Source organism: Apteryx rowi, unplaced genomic scaffold (assembly GCF_003343035.1).
Source record: "Apteryx rowi isolate R43461 unplaced genomic scaffold, aptRow1 scaffold_17, whole genome shotgun sequence".
Taxonomy (NCBI): Eukaryota; Metazoa; Chordata; class Aves; order Apterygiformes; family Apterygidae; genus Apteryx; species Apteryx rowi.
In genome coordinates, this window is record NW_020447974.1 from 5,359,443 (window position 1) to 5,377,481 (window position 18,039).

At 42.1% G+C, this 18,039-nt stretch overlaps 1 protein-coding gene across 7 annotated transcripts in view; it reads left to right on the forward strand.

Moving 5' to 3' along the window:
• MTHFS (methenyltetrahydrofolate synthetase) overlaps positions 1-18,039 on the forward strand; it is a 111,441-nt gene that overhangs the window by 21,990 nt on the left and 71,412 nt on the right. For 4 of the 7 annotated variants that reach the window (XM_026060643.1, XM_026060644.1, XM_026060646.1 and 1 more), the window contains exon 3: positions 2,014-2,832. In XM_026060643.1, coding sequence (XP_025916428.1) covers positions 2,014-2,237 — 224 coding nt within the window. In that variant the 3' untranslated portion in view covers positions 2,238-2,832. Of the gene's footprint in view, positions 1-2,013; positions 2,833-14,406; positions 14,478-14,655; positions 14,738-15,467; positions 15,897-18,039 lie in introns of those variants that run through there. The other 3 variants (XM_026060647.1, XM_026060641.1, XM_026060642.1) reach the window with 3 other exon arrangements.

Below are 18,039 nucleotides of genomic sequence, written 5' to 3' on the forward strand. Positions count from 1 at the left end.
ACATAGAAAATATATTTTGTCCCTGCACTGTTCCTGCCAATTCCCTCTTTCCTTAGTGCTTCCGCTAACTTGTCTTTCTCCCATCTGTAATATAAATGTAAGGAGAAATGGCACCTTTCTACTCTGCAGATTTGCCCCTTGTGTGTATTCTTACCTGCCAACAGTAGCGACTAAAAATGTTTTCTGCTTTTTGTCATATGAGTCACATGGAGTGAAAAAAGCTGAAAAAGTGTAAGCCAGAATGTGTTTCTTTCTGTGCGTCATTAGTGTTTGGTACATACTGGTTCCTGGGTCACCCGAATACCTATGCAAAGCAACTCACAGAGAGAATAAGTAATGAGCCCAGGAGCAACTGAGGGAGGATTTGACCTGCAGAATCTCTATCACGGACCATGCTAATGGGGGAGAAGATCAGCTGGCTTCATCTTGTAGGTTGAGCATCATTGCTCAGCTAGATGTAGCAGCATTGTGCGATATTTGCCAGCAAGACATTTGAGAGTGGTCTCTGTGCAATCCAAAATGGCAATAGAGACCATATTTGGATTTGGGAGAAGCAGAAAAACACCTGACACAACCTAGCCCTGGTGAAGGAGCAGAAGATGATTATGAAAATGCAGTTCCAGTAAGAAGTAGGAAGCAGTGGATGGAGATGCTACGTTTACTTCCTTTCCAGACTCATGTTAACTGTGTTTTAGTCTGTGCTGGCTTTCCCCTGCCATTCCTGCCCTTCTCTCTTTAAGTGTCTGCCTTCTACAGCAGCAAGTAATGAAAGACTTTTTGTGTTGTGAAACTGGTACGTTCCTGGGTTCAGCGGTCAGCACCAGGACAGTCAAGCTCATTTGTTTAGAGGATGTTCTTGCAAGATGTCTTACGCTAAAAGAACAAGCCCTGAAGAAGTAGTGGGGACCTGTGCACTGGCTGCCCCTGTGCCTGGCCGTTGCTCAGCGTGGCAGCCCCTTTCCTTTGCCTACCTGGCAGTGATGTGAATCAACTCCCGAAACAAGTGTGCAGCAAACTGTAAATTCTAGCTGCCTGCTTGGCAGGATGCTGCTCCACATCTGTTTGCAAAGTAGGAGCAAAGCAGGAAAAAATGGCTTATCTGACCTTGCGTATAAAGGACCTTTTTAATTGGTTGTTGGGATCTTTTGTCAGGGTTTTGCAAGCCAGTTGGATCTGTTTTGTCCAGATGAATGGCCACTTATGCTACTTGTTTCATTTTTTTCACTGATTTTGATTTCCAATCACGTACAATTTCAAAAGAGTCTCAGGGAGCCCATATATCCCTCCAGAGGGAGGCATATTTGGGGAAAGCAAGCAAAACTCCTGCATATGCTGCTGGAGGAGCAGCGCATTGCTGGAGGCTCAAGAGAACGGTCCTTTGAGAGAAGAGGAATATGACATCATGAAGAGACAGGACTTCAAATCTTGGTATAAAAGGACAAATGCCCATTTTCATAATATTTTGTATTAAAGGCCCTTTGGTTTTGGGGGGTTGAGTGAAGGTTCATGATATTTTACAGTTATGTCAAGAAAATGCTCTCTTTCTTATGTTGCTTCTTTTCATTCCTTTTCCTTTTTCTRTTTTTGTATCTGATGTTGAAGTTCATTTGATTTTCTGATTCTCTCTGCATTTACTCTCTAGTTATAATTTCTATGAACTCTGGCTGTAATTTCTGTGAGTTCAATCTCTGCCTAGATTTAGATTCATAATCATCAGTACTCGGAAGCGCAGAGTTAAAATGATAAAATAAATTTGTTAGAAGGTAGATTTTTTTAACTTTCCAGCTTTTCAAGGTCTAATTATTTTGCAGCAGATCTAGTATGCAATTGATAATATGAAAATGTAAATTTATGGGTTTAGTATTCAAGGTATTTTTCATCTGATCAAAGAAAAGGAAGCATTTTGCAAAATACAAAGCTGGGTTTTTTGCTTATGTCTGAAGTTATGTGGATGTAGTCAGGCCATCGGGAAATCTGCAATGCATCCGCTAATGTTTATTTCATTTTCTACAGGGGGTCTTGACCTTATCTTCATGCCGGGCCTTGGGTTTGACAAAAAAGGCAACAGATTGGGAAGAGGGAAAGGATATTACGATACCTATCTTGAAAGGTGTGTGAAACATCCCAGTGGAAAGCCTTACACAATTGGCTTGGCTTTTAGAGAACAGATTTGTGAATCAGTGCCTGTGGCAGAAAATGATGTCCAAATAGATGAAATCCTGTATGAAGACTGCTAAAGGTATCTTGATGCCAACCCCCCTGCAGAGTGACCAGCTAAAGACTTCAGATCCGTTAATCACARCTTTTTAATAGTCATGTATGACTTTGGGAGCAATAAAATAATTATTTTGATTTGAACAAAAGAAAACTGTAATTGTGATCATGGTGATGAGGACTGCATGGATTTGCTTCTAATTGRAAAATATCTGGTGTGAATTCTTGTTCAAGAATCAATAGAAACAAGAATGTGTGGCTGTCTGTTTATTATGGTAAGGATCATTTCCTCTCATCATATGTTGGAGCACCAAGCTACTTGATWTTTAGCAGTTTTATTGCTCCAGTTTAGAACTAAGCTGTCTACTAATGGCATTTCTTGATCCATTCTGGAATCAGATATTTGTTATGGCAAAAGTTRAGAACACTGTCCTTAGTACTTAAAATTATATACATCCTTCAATCAAACAAGAAACCACCAGATAAACCTTATACTAAGCTAAAAATGGTGATTGGAARAAAGCCTTAATTGATTTTAGTGTCTACAATAATTTTGATTATGTACTTGGCTTCTTGGAGTTGTCTAATAATAAAAGGATTATCTGTTAATAACAACAACCATGGCTTTGGTATACATTTGTTTATTTTATCTGAATTTAAGAATGTCTTGTGGTCTGAAAATTGGTCAGTGAATTCTCAGTCTGAAGAACAAGGATTTCTTTGTAAAATAATACTCAAAATTATTTTAACCTCTATAATTTTGTACATGAGCCATTCATAATATCCCAGAATAATGTGGGAAATATTGGTACAATGTTAAAGGATAAAGAGAAGCTAAGAATTACGGAGAACAACTTTTGTGGTTCGAGCAAGGTTTTGGATGGTAGTTTTTTATTTACCCCAGGGTAGATAAAAGCAATCGCATACAATCAGTGTGATGGTGTCAAGGAGCAGGTTGGAGGAAGATGGACCYGCTTTAGTCCTGGCCACAACAAACAACTCGGAACGGGGCAGTGGAGATGTGCCACACTTCTCGGTCCCTTACAGGTGGGTGGGAACGGCTGCGGGGTCTCTGTGGGGCCTCTTGTGGTACATATGTGGTGACCCAAAAGCCTTCACAAGTATTGCAGTGGTTTTTGCTGCAGAATTATATGTCGCTAAGTATGCATTTCATGGATGAAGTGGAACTGARGCAAACCGAAGCACGCCTCAGTCTTGGGGTCTGCACGGTGTCTGAAATATGTGTGCCCAGAAAAATGCACTACCCATTCAGAGAGATAGTGCTGGGTTTTTAGAGTAAAACTGAGTTTTGGGAATTAAAGTCAAACAATAGGCAATAAGAAGGGGGACAAAATACTCATTTTCTCGCCTTCCTGCGCTATTCATAATCCTACTTGCCTTCTTCAATATGACTTCACTTCTTCTATACATGTTTAATTCCTCTCTCAACCAGTAAATTAGTGCATTTATTTTAACCAAAATGCTCTGTGTCATCATTAAAAATTCCATGAATTCTCAAGGACTAGCTGCAGAGCAGAATGCCCTTAAGACTTCCTAGACAATAACTGTTTTTGTGAACAAAACCATGCCTACAGTATATGTGCACCTTTTCATCTCAGAATGCTTGTATTCAATTTTATTTCTGTTTTGATAACACAGTAACCAATTAAACCCTCTTGCTCTGGGGTTAGTGTAAGCTCAGCAAACGCAGGCCTCTCTGGCTCATGCTCCCTGGTATTTCCAACTCCTATGGTAACAGAGGCCCATGTCGCTGGGGTGAACCTGCACCTGCAGTATTGGCATATCAGGCTTCCCACCAGTGTGTACAGAAAGGGTGCAGCTTGAACAAGACAGCTGGTAGCAGTTTKTAATGTCAGCTATTTAGTAAAATGCTGGTGCTCAGACATGGCCTTCTGTCAGTTTGATATCAAACTAGCTCACTCCGCTAACCACAAGCTGAATTTTTGCACTTCATGTGCTGCAAACTATGCAGAGTAAGGTATGTTCATGCGTCATACAGGCTTTTGCAACCAGCAAGTGAGATGACAGTATTGGTGCTGGGGCATGGAGCAGATCATTCTGCAGCTTGTTTCAGCTCTGCGGTGCTGCCAGCTGTACTGCGTTACAGCAGCAAGACAGACTTAGGATTCAAGACCTTCAGGGAACAAATGTTATGAGAATAGGAACAGTTTTTCACAGTGTCTATCCTGTCAGTATTTTAATCCGTTTTTCATTTCTGAACTTCTGCTGATGTACGGAATTAAAAAAAAAAAAAAAGATGGGACCGTCTTTGTGTGTAGGAGACCCATCTCTAGGTTCGTCTTCTAGGTTTTTTGAGTTCTCCAGTCACATTAAGATCGGGACCATGCTGTATGGTATGGCCTGCCATTGACAGAATTATGCTGAAGCCTGTATTTTTCACTGTGGCAAGCTGGCTCCCAAATTTGATGAATGTTTTAAATGCCTGTATTAAGTCCAGCCCTATTTGACAACCACATACTTCCATTCCACCAAAATCAGTGTATACTTTTAGTGGTGTCCTGGCTCAAAGTTTAGCCATGGCAGTTTGACTGGGATCCTGAGAAGTAATTGTGTCTTTGGTTAGTGTGATACCTAAGCTTGACTACGTGAATGCTACTCAAGTTCTACTTTAGGTACAAAATTAAGAGGCCGTGTCAGCATAACAGGAGAAAATCAGAGGATAGCAACCTCTTGCTGTTACATTCAAGCTGAGGGAAAGCCATGATGTTTGGCTTTAAAGGTGGATACAAGGATTTTTTTGGTCCCTGTTTTATTGGAATGCTTTATGTTACATAAATCAAGCGGCTACTGTGGAAGCAAATATTTTATCCAAAACCTCTGGGCCTTGTGGCTTTGCTTTTCTGAGGCATTCTTTGTATAAAAGGTTTATTATTATTCTTTGGCCAGTTAGATATGAGTTTATTCACAAAATTTTACAGCCTTTTTGAATTAGCTTTTGATCTGGCTGACCGAGGTTTGATTTATTCACTCGAATAAGGGTGAGCTTGACTCATACATATGTCACTACAGGTGATAATAGGTGAACAGCTGTGTTTGGAAAGGCTAGCACATGATGAAGCGATTTCGGGGCCGGCACTAACAACTGTACAGAAACAAAGTGCTTAGAGAGAGCTGAACACTTGGTCATATGTTTTGCTGTGTGGGAGTTTAAAACGAGGAAAGAAGTAAAGATCAGGAATTTGGATGCAAAATGTAGGGTCCCCTGCCCAGCACAGCCTCAGGCATGTGCCAAGCCTTGTCCCTGTGGCCTAGCAGGAGTTGTGGGAACTAATTGGTAGAGAAGAAGCAAGTGTGCTTCGAAGGCTGTCAAGGCTTGAGGCAATGAGTGTCCCCAAACTTCTTATCTCACAGATCACATCATGGAGCTGTTCTCCCCTGCTCACCCTCCTTTCGGCTACAGCTGCAATGGGAGAGAATTAGGAAACTGCTTCATGTACGGAATTAATGGGAACAGGAAGAGCTGACATGTCTGTCTTGCCGGCCCCTCTTGGGCCAGATGGAGATCATCACCGGCTCATTGGCCAGAGTTTGGGAGCCGCAGGACCCTGGCTCATAGAAATAGCTCTTACCATTTGGCTGATGGGGATAGTAAAACAATATTTATGTATATTGTCTTGAGAACCATAGAGCTAAATAAACGTGACAGCTTTCTTTTGACATCTGAACCTTGCTGCTGTCTCTCAGGGTTTTTCTTTTTGCCACAAAACATGAAATCACTGTCAGTTTGATGGTATATAACAATGTTTCTGAAGCACAGAGGTTAGGGGGTTGGTAGGTGCGTCAGAATTATTTACGTTTGCTGTGCATAAAATAGCACTTGGGGAGCAAGGCAAGCTGCCAAGAAGGAGAGGAATCTGGATTGTCTGGTTGCTCTCTTGTATCTCTCAATGCTGCATTGTCAGGGTGGAATTTATAAAATTTGCTCCAAAACAGTATCTCTTTCCCCAAATGGATGCGCCCTGTCTGTTGCAGTGAATGTCTTTRTTGCTGTTCTCATGACAAAGCCTCTGTCAATCTCTACTTTGTTTATAAACAAATCTGCCTGTCCTGCATTACAAATGGATAATTTAAGGGAAAAATATCATTACCAAAGGAATCAGTTAATTATATTTCAGGATCCCAGCAGGGAATGCTATCTCAGAGTATTCAGTCAGATCTGACCAGTGGAGTTGTAATTAAAAAATGTCCCCAGGGAGGAACTTGTAAATTATTTACTGTAAGGGTCTTTTCCAGGCTCTTTTAGTTTAATTACACACTCTGAAAGAGAAAGGTCTCAGAAACAAATTAAATAAGAGGTTGAAATGGCTTTGTTAAAGTCATGTTTGTGGCTAAGCAAGTGGAAGACTGTGAGTAAGGTACCAATATAGGACAAATGTTTGGAAGCTGGCATTACTCATGTTTTAAAAGTCACTTGGAAAGCACCAAAACGTACATGCATACAGACACAAGCGCTGGTTTTGGCTAGTACTCCCACTGGCCTCAGAAGAGTGCGTGTGTCCTCCCCAGGCTCAAGTCTGACAGTGCCTCGTGTCCTCACGGCCTTTTGCTTTGTGGGAGGGCGTGAACTGATTTTTGTGGGCCTTTGATAGGGTGCAGGTGATGTGGGCTGAAGGATTAGGGATGATGGAGAGACAGTAATAAGATGCTAGGGATATATTTGGCTCCATTATTATAAATGCTTTACTTAGTGTTACAACAGCAGCTGCATGCAAAGCTGAGGCTTGGTAGTAGATATGAATCGCCCATTGCTCTCACACCTACTATGGCGTTTCGGTTCAAAACAGCGTGGTTAACCCTCTGTGGCAGCGGGTCTGAATGTGGCCTGTGGTGCCAAGAGACAGGYACACTTACTATTAATGGCTCTCTCCTTTTCAAATGCATGGGTGAAACCTGACTTGTTTGCCCTCCCTTGTCAAACATGCTTTAAGTGTTTGCTACTGAAGTTCCTCTGGAGTTGACCTTTGCTGAAAGACAGATGGAATGATCTCTGGTCAGATGTGGAGAGTGGAAGTCAAGAAGCCGGAGTGCTCCTCTCATCTCAACCACTGACTCATTGTTTGGCAGAGAAGGAGGCATTATCTAATATCTGTTTGCTAAGGAACGAGACAGCCAGTAATACTGTATCTGCCTGCCTGTTGATGCCAAATTTTATGTATGTAATAGCCCTTCTGAGCTGCCTTTGCCCTTGCATTTACTTCTTTCTGAAAAAAGAGGTAAAATGCTGCTGTGGCACCTTAAGCAAACAGCCAACTGGCTGAGCAGACCAGACAGCCAGGCAGCGTTTCTGGTACTTAAGTGACTTATTAGGCCATGTACATGCATATAGAATTTCTCATCTCCTTGTGTCTCCTCTCCTTTCAAATTTATTGCACTTACATGTCTTGCTTAGATGGGTGCTGCCACAAAGTTAACAGTCTTTTTCCCCTCTGCATTTTAGAGTCTTCAACACATGCCATTTGATTACAGCCTTAGGGTATAGGGTTATCACATCCTAAACAATAAGTCCTCCACCTTCAGGCAAACTAGCTGAAAATCCTTAGATGAAAGCTGCTTTAGTCATTCATCAAGCAGATGAGATTTCTGCTTTTATTTTGTTGTAGTGTAAATTTGCTGCTTAGTTTTCTAGCCTTTCTGAAAACTACTGAATCATAAATATGCTTGTAGCAAATGTCATCTTGTCTGTCACCAGAATAATACATTAAATGACTTATCAACTCCAAGAGAAGACTACAATACCTTTGAGATGATTTGGATGTATGTTTAGGAACAAGATATGTTGATGGCTTCAGAATTGTCTTGATCAGTAGATTTTATTTTTTATTTTGTATTTTATTATAGTGCACCCAGTAGTACTTGAGGAGGAAAGGGAAGACATCCCTAAATTTCTGCAAATGTAGCTTATTCATGAGGAAAATCACAGAAGTAAAGTGGAGTAGAACATAAATGTAAAGCAACACCCTATTCTCTAAAGGGCAGAACTCTAAGGTTTGAACATTCTCAGTCGAGGTATTGCCATTTAATTATTAGTAGTGGTGAGTCCATATTAATCTTTATGGAAAAGTACTACAGACCTTAATAAAACAGAATACTTTTCTATAGCCTTTTGTTATCACCTTGTCAAATTTAATAAAGAATTATTCATAAAGAATTTCTATTAGAATGGCTAAAATAAAATTACTGAAAAGGATCATTTGCTATTAAATAATTTAGATTCTTAGAGTAACTATTATTGGACCATATTAAAATGTATATGACTTTTTCATTCTGGATACAGCTGGAAAAATGTAGTTATAAACAAACTGGGCCTTTGGTGAAGGGCCTTTGCTATTGCTGCATTGCCTGTGACTCAGTTTCTCTGGTTAGCTTTCTTTTGCTGCCTACGTGTACTCCAGGACTAAGTCAGAGTAGAGCTAGGGACAGCCTGAGACTGATCCAGGCAGGAAACAGAGCGTGGATAAGATAGTCTCACATATATACCTTGACTGGAGTATGATAACACAGGGTATCTTTGGGGCTCAGGGATCCATCCAGGGCAGAACAATCTCCTGGGCTTTATGCCAAAGAGGTCCCGTTGGGGCTGTCAGTCTTGCTTGCTTTTTCTAGATGTGTAGGTCAGGGACGCATGCGAGAGCCCTGGAGAAGCTGGCCCTTTGCGTGCTCCTCTCGCTCCTGTTCTGCACCGTTTTGCAGAAATCCTACCCGTGTGAGATGTCTTTGCAGGCTGATTGTCCAGGACTTGTCTCYGGGTCTGTCCTCAGTAACACAAGAGATTGTGAATATTCTGGGTGTGTGTGAACAAAAGCAGTCCTCTGGCTTCCTAGTGTCTGTACCTACAAAGCAATGCAGCTTTCCCTGACRCAGTCCCAACAAAACTCCTTCCAAGGCCACTTCTGCTACTTTTAATTGCTGTTGCTGTGTCTGAGCAGTCTCTTTGCTGGGGACATTGCTGGACAGAGGAGTCGTGGGCAGCCTGGTAGGACAGCTGGGAGAAAGTTGCTGTAGGGGTAATTGAACGAGCAGGAGTGAACGGTCAGATTTACCCTAAGGGAGATTGCAGAAATGGGCTGCAAGTAGATGGAGTGAGAAGAGCAAGCCAGCAAGCATAGGCAATGGCAGGATAAAAAAGAGACAGTATGTCTTTTCTGACAGGAATAGCTTCTAATGGAGCTCCTCTACTGCCTCTCTGCTGAGCTGCTTGGCAAGTCACTAGAAAATACCTTCTGGCCCACATACAGGCTCTCTGCCAGCTCCCTTTTGGTGGAAACTGGAAAATGGGCTCACATGGGGAGAGAGACAGGCAGGCAGTGCAACTGCATGTGCCGGATTTTCTTAAGAAGATGCACGTGTATCCAGCTGACAGTAGTGGATGCCATTTGGTTTCAAAGGCACACCAATTCCTAAATCCTCCTTGCTGTGGAGAGCAAAGGCAAAAGGGAGGCTGAGTTGGAAATCAGTGTCACCACGAACGAGGCATGGCTGCAAGGGCAGGTGAGGCAAGTACCATCTCTGACCGTGGTGGTTGAGGGAATCAGTTCACAAGTCTCACCTGACAGTGCAAATTACCTTCAAGTCAGGCTTACCAATTGCCGCAGAGTGACCCCATGCTTCAGGTACACTCTGTGAAGAACAAGGTTGTCAACCCCTCCTTGCCCCAGCTTATCATCTGTGTGGTTTGTGTTTCCTCAGGGCTGGCCCTGCAGGTCAGCTCGCTCCCCCTGTCCCTCATGGAGAGTCATGGGAGTCTGTTCTCCGTGAGGCCACCGAGGCTCGTCCAGCTCCTCTCTGAGGTGACAGGCCAGGCAGGGAAGGAGAGTGAAGGAAACTTTTGTGTTTTCTCTCTCTGAGGTCTGCAGTAGGATCAGGCTGTGCAGAGGCTCTGACTGCTGTGGAGGACAGACTTTGCTCTTCAGCCTTCTTTTTAAGAGTTTTCACATCATTTCTTCAGGTGGGGAAGGTGAGCGGTCCTCTGGGAACACTGCTCTTGGGCCCTGCCAGTCCTTTAACGTGGTTAGAGGCAACAGTAAAAAACATCAACAGAAAACAGGTAAATTTATCAGGAAGCAGGAGCTGAGGTGGGAATTTTGGGAGGTTTAGAGACAATCACATCACGCTGGAAAAACAGATTACCAGAATTGTTTTAAGAGACTTGGTGGGAGGCAAAACAGCTTAACTCAAAGTTCAGCAAAAGAACTCACACAAGCGAGTGGCCAGATGCAAACTGCTCTTTCACGAACATGATAAACACTCTTCACCTTGCAAGGGCCAGAAGGCAACTTTGCAGCTTGTTAGCCGGGAGAGACTTGCTTCCTTGAGACTTTTGCTGCCTGAACAGATAGTGCTTTAATACACTTCATCTGCTGTAATGCTACCGGACATGCTACTGTCTCCCTAGCAGGGAATGCTCATGTATGAACACTTGTTATAATAAATTAAGAGTAGTGGGAAAGGCCCTGGAACTTAGCCGTAAATCTGGTGGTAAGCGCCAGCAAGCAGCAGGGTTTCCACTGTACATCATTAATAAAGATGTTCAAGAAGTACAGGCAGCATGTTGCTGTGGATATTGTTTCTTAGGTCTCCACCACAGCAGAGCTGAGATTTGATATGCACAGGACAATCAGTCAAAAACTCTCTCATATTGTAAAACGATCCAGGTTACTGTCAATAAAAGCTGTTGTTGGCAGTGAGGTTATTGTTTTGTTTTTATTAAAAAAAAAAGTCCAGCTCAATTTTTAAACATAATACGAATTCCTAAAGAAATTCCCCAGCTTGTTGAACAGTGCTGTGAACACTTTGTTTCATATAATTTGCAACAAAATTAAAATGAGGTTTTAAGCTCTTTAGGGCACTGGCCTTGGATTTGTTTGCACAGTCTCCAGTACAATAGGCCTCTGATTGGGATTAGTACTAGCACAATACAGAATATTAAGGAGGGAGAACAAAGGAAAGATGAGGATATTTTAGTGCAAGAGGCTTAAATCTGACTTTGAGCAAGGGCTGCAGACCAGCAGCAGGACCAGTCAGGCTATTTTCTCATAACTTCACTAGTTTGTAACACAGCCTCATCATATAATTTTATAGCTTTGTCTCAGGTTCCCCTGATGGGTACCCAAATTTCTGGGATAACAGTGTCCTCCTTCAATGTTTGTGGCATACTCTGAGGTCCCTGGACAGAAGCCCTTACCGAGGTGTGCTGTGGTTATCTTGCTTGGCAGGGCACCTAGAAATAAAATGGGTTTCTCACGGGACACCAGTGACAGGAGGGCAGCCGTCTGGGCATTGAACCAGGGCCATCACAAATTCACCCCCTATGAATCAGGAGCAGAGGGGGAGACATTATATACTAAGCCAGGGGGAACAAAAGCATTTGTGGATCTTGGGGAAATAGAATATAAATTAAATTTTAAAGCAAGCATTTGGCTAAAATTAGGACCCACAGGCCTGATGTGCTGTAGTCTGTGACAGGAGACATGGCTAATTGCCAGTGAGCTTCCACCCCACTTGATTATTGTTGTGACACACAGATCGTTAATGTGATGGTCTAAACATGAAACAAATTGTTTAAATATTAAACTGTCAAATCCTTTCTCTGATCTCTAAATCACTTTCTAAAGTAGGGGAGAAGTGTGCGTAGAAAATGGTTTCTAGGCTCTGCCACCGTCTTGATACCGAGTTGCTCTCTGTCAGCATGGCGACTGCTGGCAGGAGGCTGTGAAATGGCATTTTCAGTTGTCTGCTTTGTTTGCAGATGTACTTAATAACGGGTAAACATACTCTTCAGCAAGCCTTCATGCAGGTGTGGTGGCCACTGGCTGCTCCCACGTGCCTCCCTCTCCCTCGGGTCTCTGGCACGACTGTCTCTGCCCAGATATTTGGGGCATTTGGGGTCAGAGAGGTGTGAAAGGCCATTCCCCAAGCTACTGCTCCAGTTTCTTCTGCTGCGGATCCAAGTGGAAATCATTCAGCAGTGAACAACTTTGTGTGCAGCTGTCCTCCCTGCACAACCATGCGGACAGCAAGGAGTTCATCTGATTACAACAGTTTGTGCAGGAGCTGGTTGTCTTAGAAAGAGCAACATTTTTGGAGCAGCTACAGTGCAACCTGTTTCCAGGTAAAATGTCCTCTTTCTTCCTGGATCCTCAAGGTCCAGGGGTTAGGGAAGATGCCATAACTCCCAGTTCTTACACTTTCACAAATGTCTGCCTTCAGTTAGAGGAGGAAGAGGAGGTGGCCTGCCCAGAGAGCCCTCATTCTGATGCAAGAGGAGTATTGGAAGGGTGAATGAGCTCTACAACATTTTCCCATTTTCTTATTCCTTGGACAGCCCATGGAACAATACAGATAGCCCCTGGATGCTCAAGATACAGTAAGTCACCTCCTAGAGGGGAAGAATTTGGTTGTATCTGAGCATCCCACTTCTTTGCCAGGACTCCTCATTTCTGGTTCTCCACAAAATAACCTGTGTTCTGTGTCACCTTAAAGATGGGACAGGATGAGTGTAAGCACACTAAACTTCCATCATTCATGTTTCTGCCCTGTTGAATTTTATATCTCAAATGGCTGTTGTGCCTTGCAAAAAATGTTGTGCATAAAAGACCCAATATAGAAACTATTTAGCAACTGAATAAAGCTGTTGGGAGAGAAATAGAAGCCTATTAGTGACATTCAACCAAAAGATTATTAAAGGCAATGAGCCCAAGGCACTTATTTAGGAAACTATTTGTTCAAGGAGGAGACTGTAACAGATTTGGCTTGGCGGTTTCCTTCTGTGTAATACATAAGAGCAGGAATTCACAGGTCATAACCCTATCTGCTGAAGAGCTTGAACAAGATCAGTTTAAAATGAATCCTAGTACTGCTCTGCTTTTCCCTAAGAGCATGGCAAAATTAATCCACCCAAAGTTTCTTTCTGTCTCAAACTAGAAAATACGAATAGAAAGTGAAATTTGTGCTGATAATTACTTTGACAGCTGTCATATGTGTATATTGTAAAGGATCAGAATAGACACAGCTTCCAATATTATGATAGCCTGTGGTAATAGCTATGATTAAGAGGAAGTTAATTAGAATACATTACACGTTCAGTCCCTACAGTTCACTGTTCTTTAAGAAAATTTGCATTTGGGAAGGGAGCCTTAATTTTAATATATATAGATAGTGTTGCCTACAGACTTCCATTGTGTAAACCATATCCATTTGTACCAAAATATTTTATTCAGTAACTCACCAAATATAGCATCTTTCTTTAAGACAGCAACAAAACTCCCCAAAAAATTTGTCCTAGTTCTCTTTATAGACAGGCATGTGCAAAAATACCAAACAATACATAGCAAGAACAGAGATTTTAAAGGTTACTTAAGGAATTTTGTTCAATACTACTTTTTTAGAGTCATCCTGAGCGCTACCCACTGTCAATGTAATACATAGAATAACAGAGTAAAGGTAAGTAGATCCGTTTCTCACACACACACACAAAAACCAGACTCAAAATGAGTTAGAAGCTTTTGAGTAGTACTTTGATTTCTCAGTCATGTAAGTATTTGCAGTTTTACCTGATATTGAGTTGCACATGCAAACAGACTAGTTTCAAGCAGCACAAATGTATTCACATTCTTTTGTGTTGGAGGTATTAATACACATATGGGTATTCAATTACTATCAGAACAAACTGTGCAACTGCACTAGAATCAGATAAAAATATGCAAAGCAGGTAGCTTGAGGCTCATTTTTACTAAAATTTCTCTAGCTGTTTAAAGAGGCTTTATAATGTCAGCATACTCCCACCTGAGCATATTCTTTATTGTGAGAGTGTTGTAAAGTGGCCTGGTTGTATGCAAGAATAAGATCTGAATATATTCACTTCATGGATGCAGTTTCTTTCCTCTTAAGAAAAAGTGATCAAATAGGAAAAAAATAATTATTTTCTTTCTTTCAGGAAATTATGGAACTTACAGGGTGGGAATCTGTGAAAAATAAATTAAAACCTGGATTATCCCTCTCTCATTTTTCTCCTCTTCATCTTTTCTCCTTTCTTTCTTGTCCTTGTCCCCACCACATTATCATCCTTGCAGTCCTTATTGGCATTATTACTTTTGTTGGCATCCAGTTCAAAAGCCTGCCATCCCATCACTGTTTTATTTTTGTCTGGTGCAGGGTGGAGGTTTTGTAATCCTGTCTTCTGGGGGCCTATGAAGACGCATGTGAAAAAAGGCAAGATAAGAACAGTAAGTGTATAAATCTCCACATCTATAAATCTTAAAATGGATTACTGATGACAGTGAATCTTTAACAGAAAGAGTGACAGTCCATGCAGACCAAAAGCAGTGTAATTCATGGAGGCTATTAAATTTGAGAGGCCTTTTCATTCTCATTTGTCTTGCGATGTTATATGTCGATTTTTAGGTGATTATTCTCTGTGGAGGGATGTGCTCTACTCATCAAGGTCCAAAAAGCTCCTGTGTTTATTTGTCTGGCATTTGCTGTGGTGAGTAATATATTTGTCCCTCCCGTAGCAGGGAGGAAAACTTGCTGAGTTGGTAGGGGCTGGAGTGGAAGGCGTCAGTTCAGTCTGCCTCTGTCTCTGTCCTGCCGTGCTGGTGATGTGTGAGAGCCTGCTGGTGGAACCCACAGTGTTTTCAGGGTTAGAAGTGGCCAGAAACCTGTCACAGGGCAGTAGTACACACATAGCCCAGTTTTCCAGGTCTCTTGGTCACCTGGGATGCGGCTGTGCCCAGACAACCCCTTTGCAGCATGGTGTAAAGAGCACAGGAGAGGGGTGACCGTCACTGCCCGGGCAGGCATCAGTGGGGCAGGTTTCTGGGAGCTTCTCTGCCAACGGGTTTCTCCCGCTCCCTGTTTGTGCAGGCCCTACTGCAGTGGGACCAAGCTTCTGGCTTTTTCTAGACTCTACTGAAATACACACCCAGCAAAAACAGCTTGTGATTTTTAAATCCTAATACGTCAGAACAAGAGTGCGGAGCAGTGAGTGCATCTGGGCTATTTACATCTAAAAGCCCAAGCTTCGCCAAGGTTGCATTCCTTCATTTTGATCATGGATTATGAAGTTACCATGCAACATGTTTCCGTGGGAAACTAAAGGCCAGTTGAGTTTCATCAAGAAACAAGTTGCTTCTTTGAATCCAAAGAGGCCTAGAACAGGTTGGTTTCACTCCACGGAGCGGGAGGATTTACTGTAACACAGTCGTTTTGTGCAGGTGATTGACTGTTACAGCCACCTCCGACAGACTGAAATCTGTTGCCTTTACATCCTTGCTGTTCGTACAATTGTTCATTCATGGACTGAGACACTCCTGGTGCATCCAATTCTGCCCTGTGTAAGTGGATGTGATCCCCATCAAAATCAATTGACTGAAGTCAGATCCCACATCTTCAGCTGCTAAGGGAAGAAAAATTGGTGTTGCTCACGAGAAGACCATTGATGCAGAAAGTCACTTAGCACTAGCAGCTGCTTCATGACAACAGAACCTGGAAAAGGAAATTCAGGGATGCGGGCAGAGGCTGGAGCAGGATCCTCTATTGTATAGAAGTCCTGTGGATGTGAATGGGAAGAAACTATGAGTTAGAGAGCTGCTCCTTGACCATACATTGAAAATGCCCATTTGATTTTGAAGAAAAGTGAGTGTGGGTGTGTGTTTTATTTGTTTATTTATACAGCTAAAAAGATCAAGGACACTACTGATGTGATCTGGATCCATACCCTCTCACTGCAGCAAGGGACTGCAGCCGACTGGGAGCTACTTCAGCCTCCAGGGCTTTGAATTACCTTTCGGCTGCAATTAGCCCCTGCCTGGCCATTCCAGCAACTCTGTCTTGCCTGAGCACTGCCATGCCTCTCCCTGCAGGGACCAAGACCTGTTCATTCCCAGGCCTGTATTCAGTGCAGGTCACTAGTGGCAATTTAAGATTGCTGCCCTTTGCTATACAAAGAGAGTGGGTTGGTCTAATGCTAAACCCTGGTGCGTAGTTACCTTTGTCACAACACCCCACTGCGTTTTGGCAGTCTTGCTGTTGTTTTGGGGGTGAGTCACAGGAGACTGAGTTATCTGGTTGGCCCTTAGAGAGTCTCAGTTTCGATGCTGAGTCACTAGCAAGGTGGTGTGGGCAGGCTGGGGCTGAGTTTATAGTGTGCCTCCTGCTTTGCAGAGGACATTTGGTTATGTTCGCCCCTCTGAAAGGTCATGAATCCATATGCATTCGTTTATTGATGTTCCTCCAGCACATGTAGCCAAGGATGGTTTTGTTGGTGCGTGGTGCTCATTCTGTAATGTGAGGGTTTTGTCAGTGTGTGACCCTCATCCATATTATGGCTGCATCCATATTATGGCTGCATCCAGCCTGGCTCTAACACCAGAGAGATTCCATTTTGTTCTAAGAAAACCAGTATTGTTATTGTTATGTATTATTTATACTGTGAAAGAATATTGAGAGGAAAAAGTGGGAAAAATTAGCTCATTCTTTCTAAAGAATCTGAGCAGCTGAAAGACAAAGAATATAGAATTAAAAAAAAAAACCCACAGCTAATTTTGGAACATGTTTCATCTTCACAAGATCCACTCATTTTGTAGCTAATTCTTTGTAAACCTTTATTCCTTTTGTTGCAATCTTGGTGTAATTTTATATTATGCCAAGTTCAATGAAAGAAAGGGAGAGACAGTTTGAATTATTCCTCATCCCCCCTCCCCACCCTGCAAGAAAAACTTGGGTTTGAAGCTCACTTTTTAATATGCAAGAATCCAGCCAAGGACGCCCTTGCTAATCTTTCAAAATGCAGCATTGTGCTCCTTCAAAGTATTAAAAGCTGCTTGGATTTTGACTGAACGTATAACCCCATATTAAACTTCTAATGGCTAACGAGACAGAACTCGGTTATGAAGGCTAAAATATAGAAAATATAAATCAGCAGCCTAGAATGAATGCTCATCCTCTTTTACTTTCATTAAATCCATTTTAAACTAACTTTACCATTTATCTTTCATGAGATTTTCATTACTTTCCTATCCATTGAGGACAAGATGGATCAGTCAGTTTTATTGTTCATTTGTCTAATCTCCTCTTCGCTGTGGGTTATTCAGGCATCTGAGTGTGATATTTTACTGCCAGCCCAAGCTATTGTTTTATTCTGTTCTGTCCCTTTTTCTCTTTCTGTGCTGTGCCTTCCTTGCAGTTGGAAGAACAGAATATGTGCCTTAAAAAAAAAAAAAAAGAAAGAAATCTTTTCCAGTGTCATTCTAACCTGGAGCAAATCATGCAAACTGTAAAACTGGCTTTTGTCCATCCTAGTTCCCCCAAGACATCTGCATACTCATTCCATATAGATTTTGCCTGGCTTGGAGTGATCAGCCAGGTTTCTTACCTGAAGATGCAAAGTTACAACTCCAGATGTCCCTCATGGTACCTTTTGGGCACAGTCCATAAGAAATCTGAAACTGTGTAGGTACAGTGGTATTTCACTGGCTAAATCCTTCTTACCTTATTTCTACAAGACATTGTTTTTAATTACATGGGTTCGTCTTGCATGAATAAACTAGCAAGGTTTGATTCTATGTTAGTGGGATTTCTGACTTTGGCTAAACTATAAATCTTTAATTTTGTTAATACACACCTTTGAAATCCCTTGCAGTGATGGCTTCTGTTATCTATAAAACATCTGAAGGACAATAACAGGGCTTATGTAAGTTAATTGCATGGTTATTTGTGGGGGCTACAGTGTAAGTTCTGCTGGTCAACAGAATCCTTTTTCCCTGATCACTCTGTAATTAACTTGTG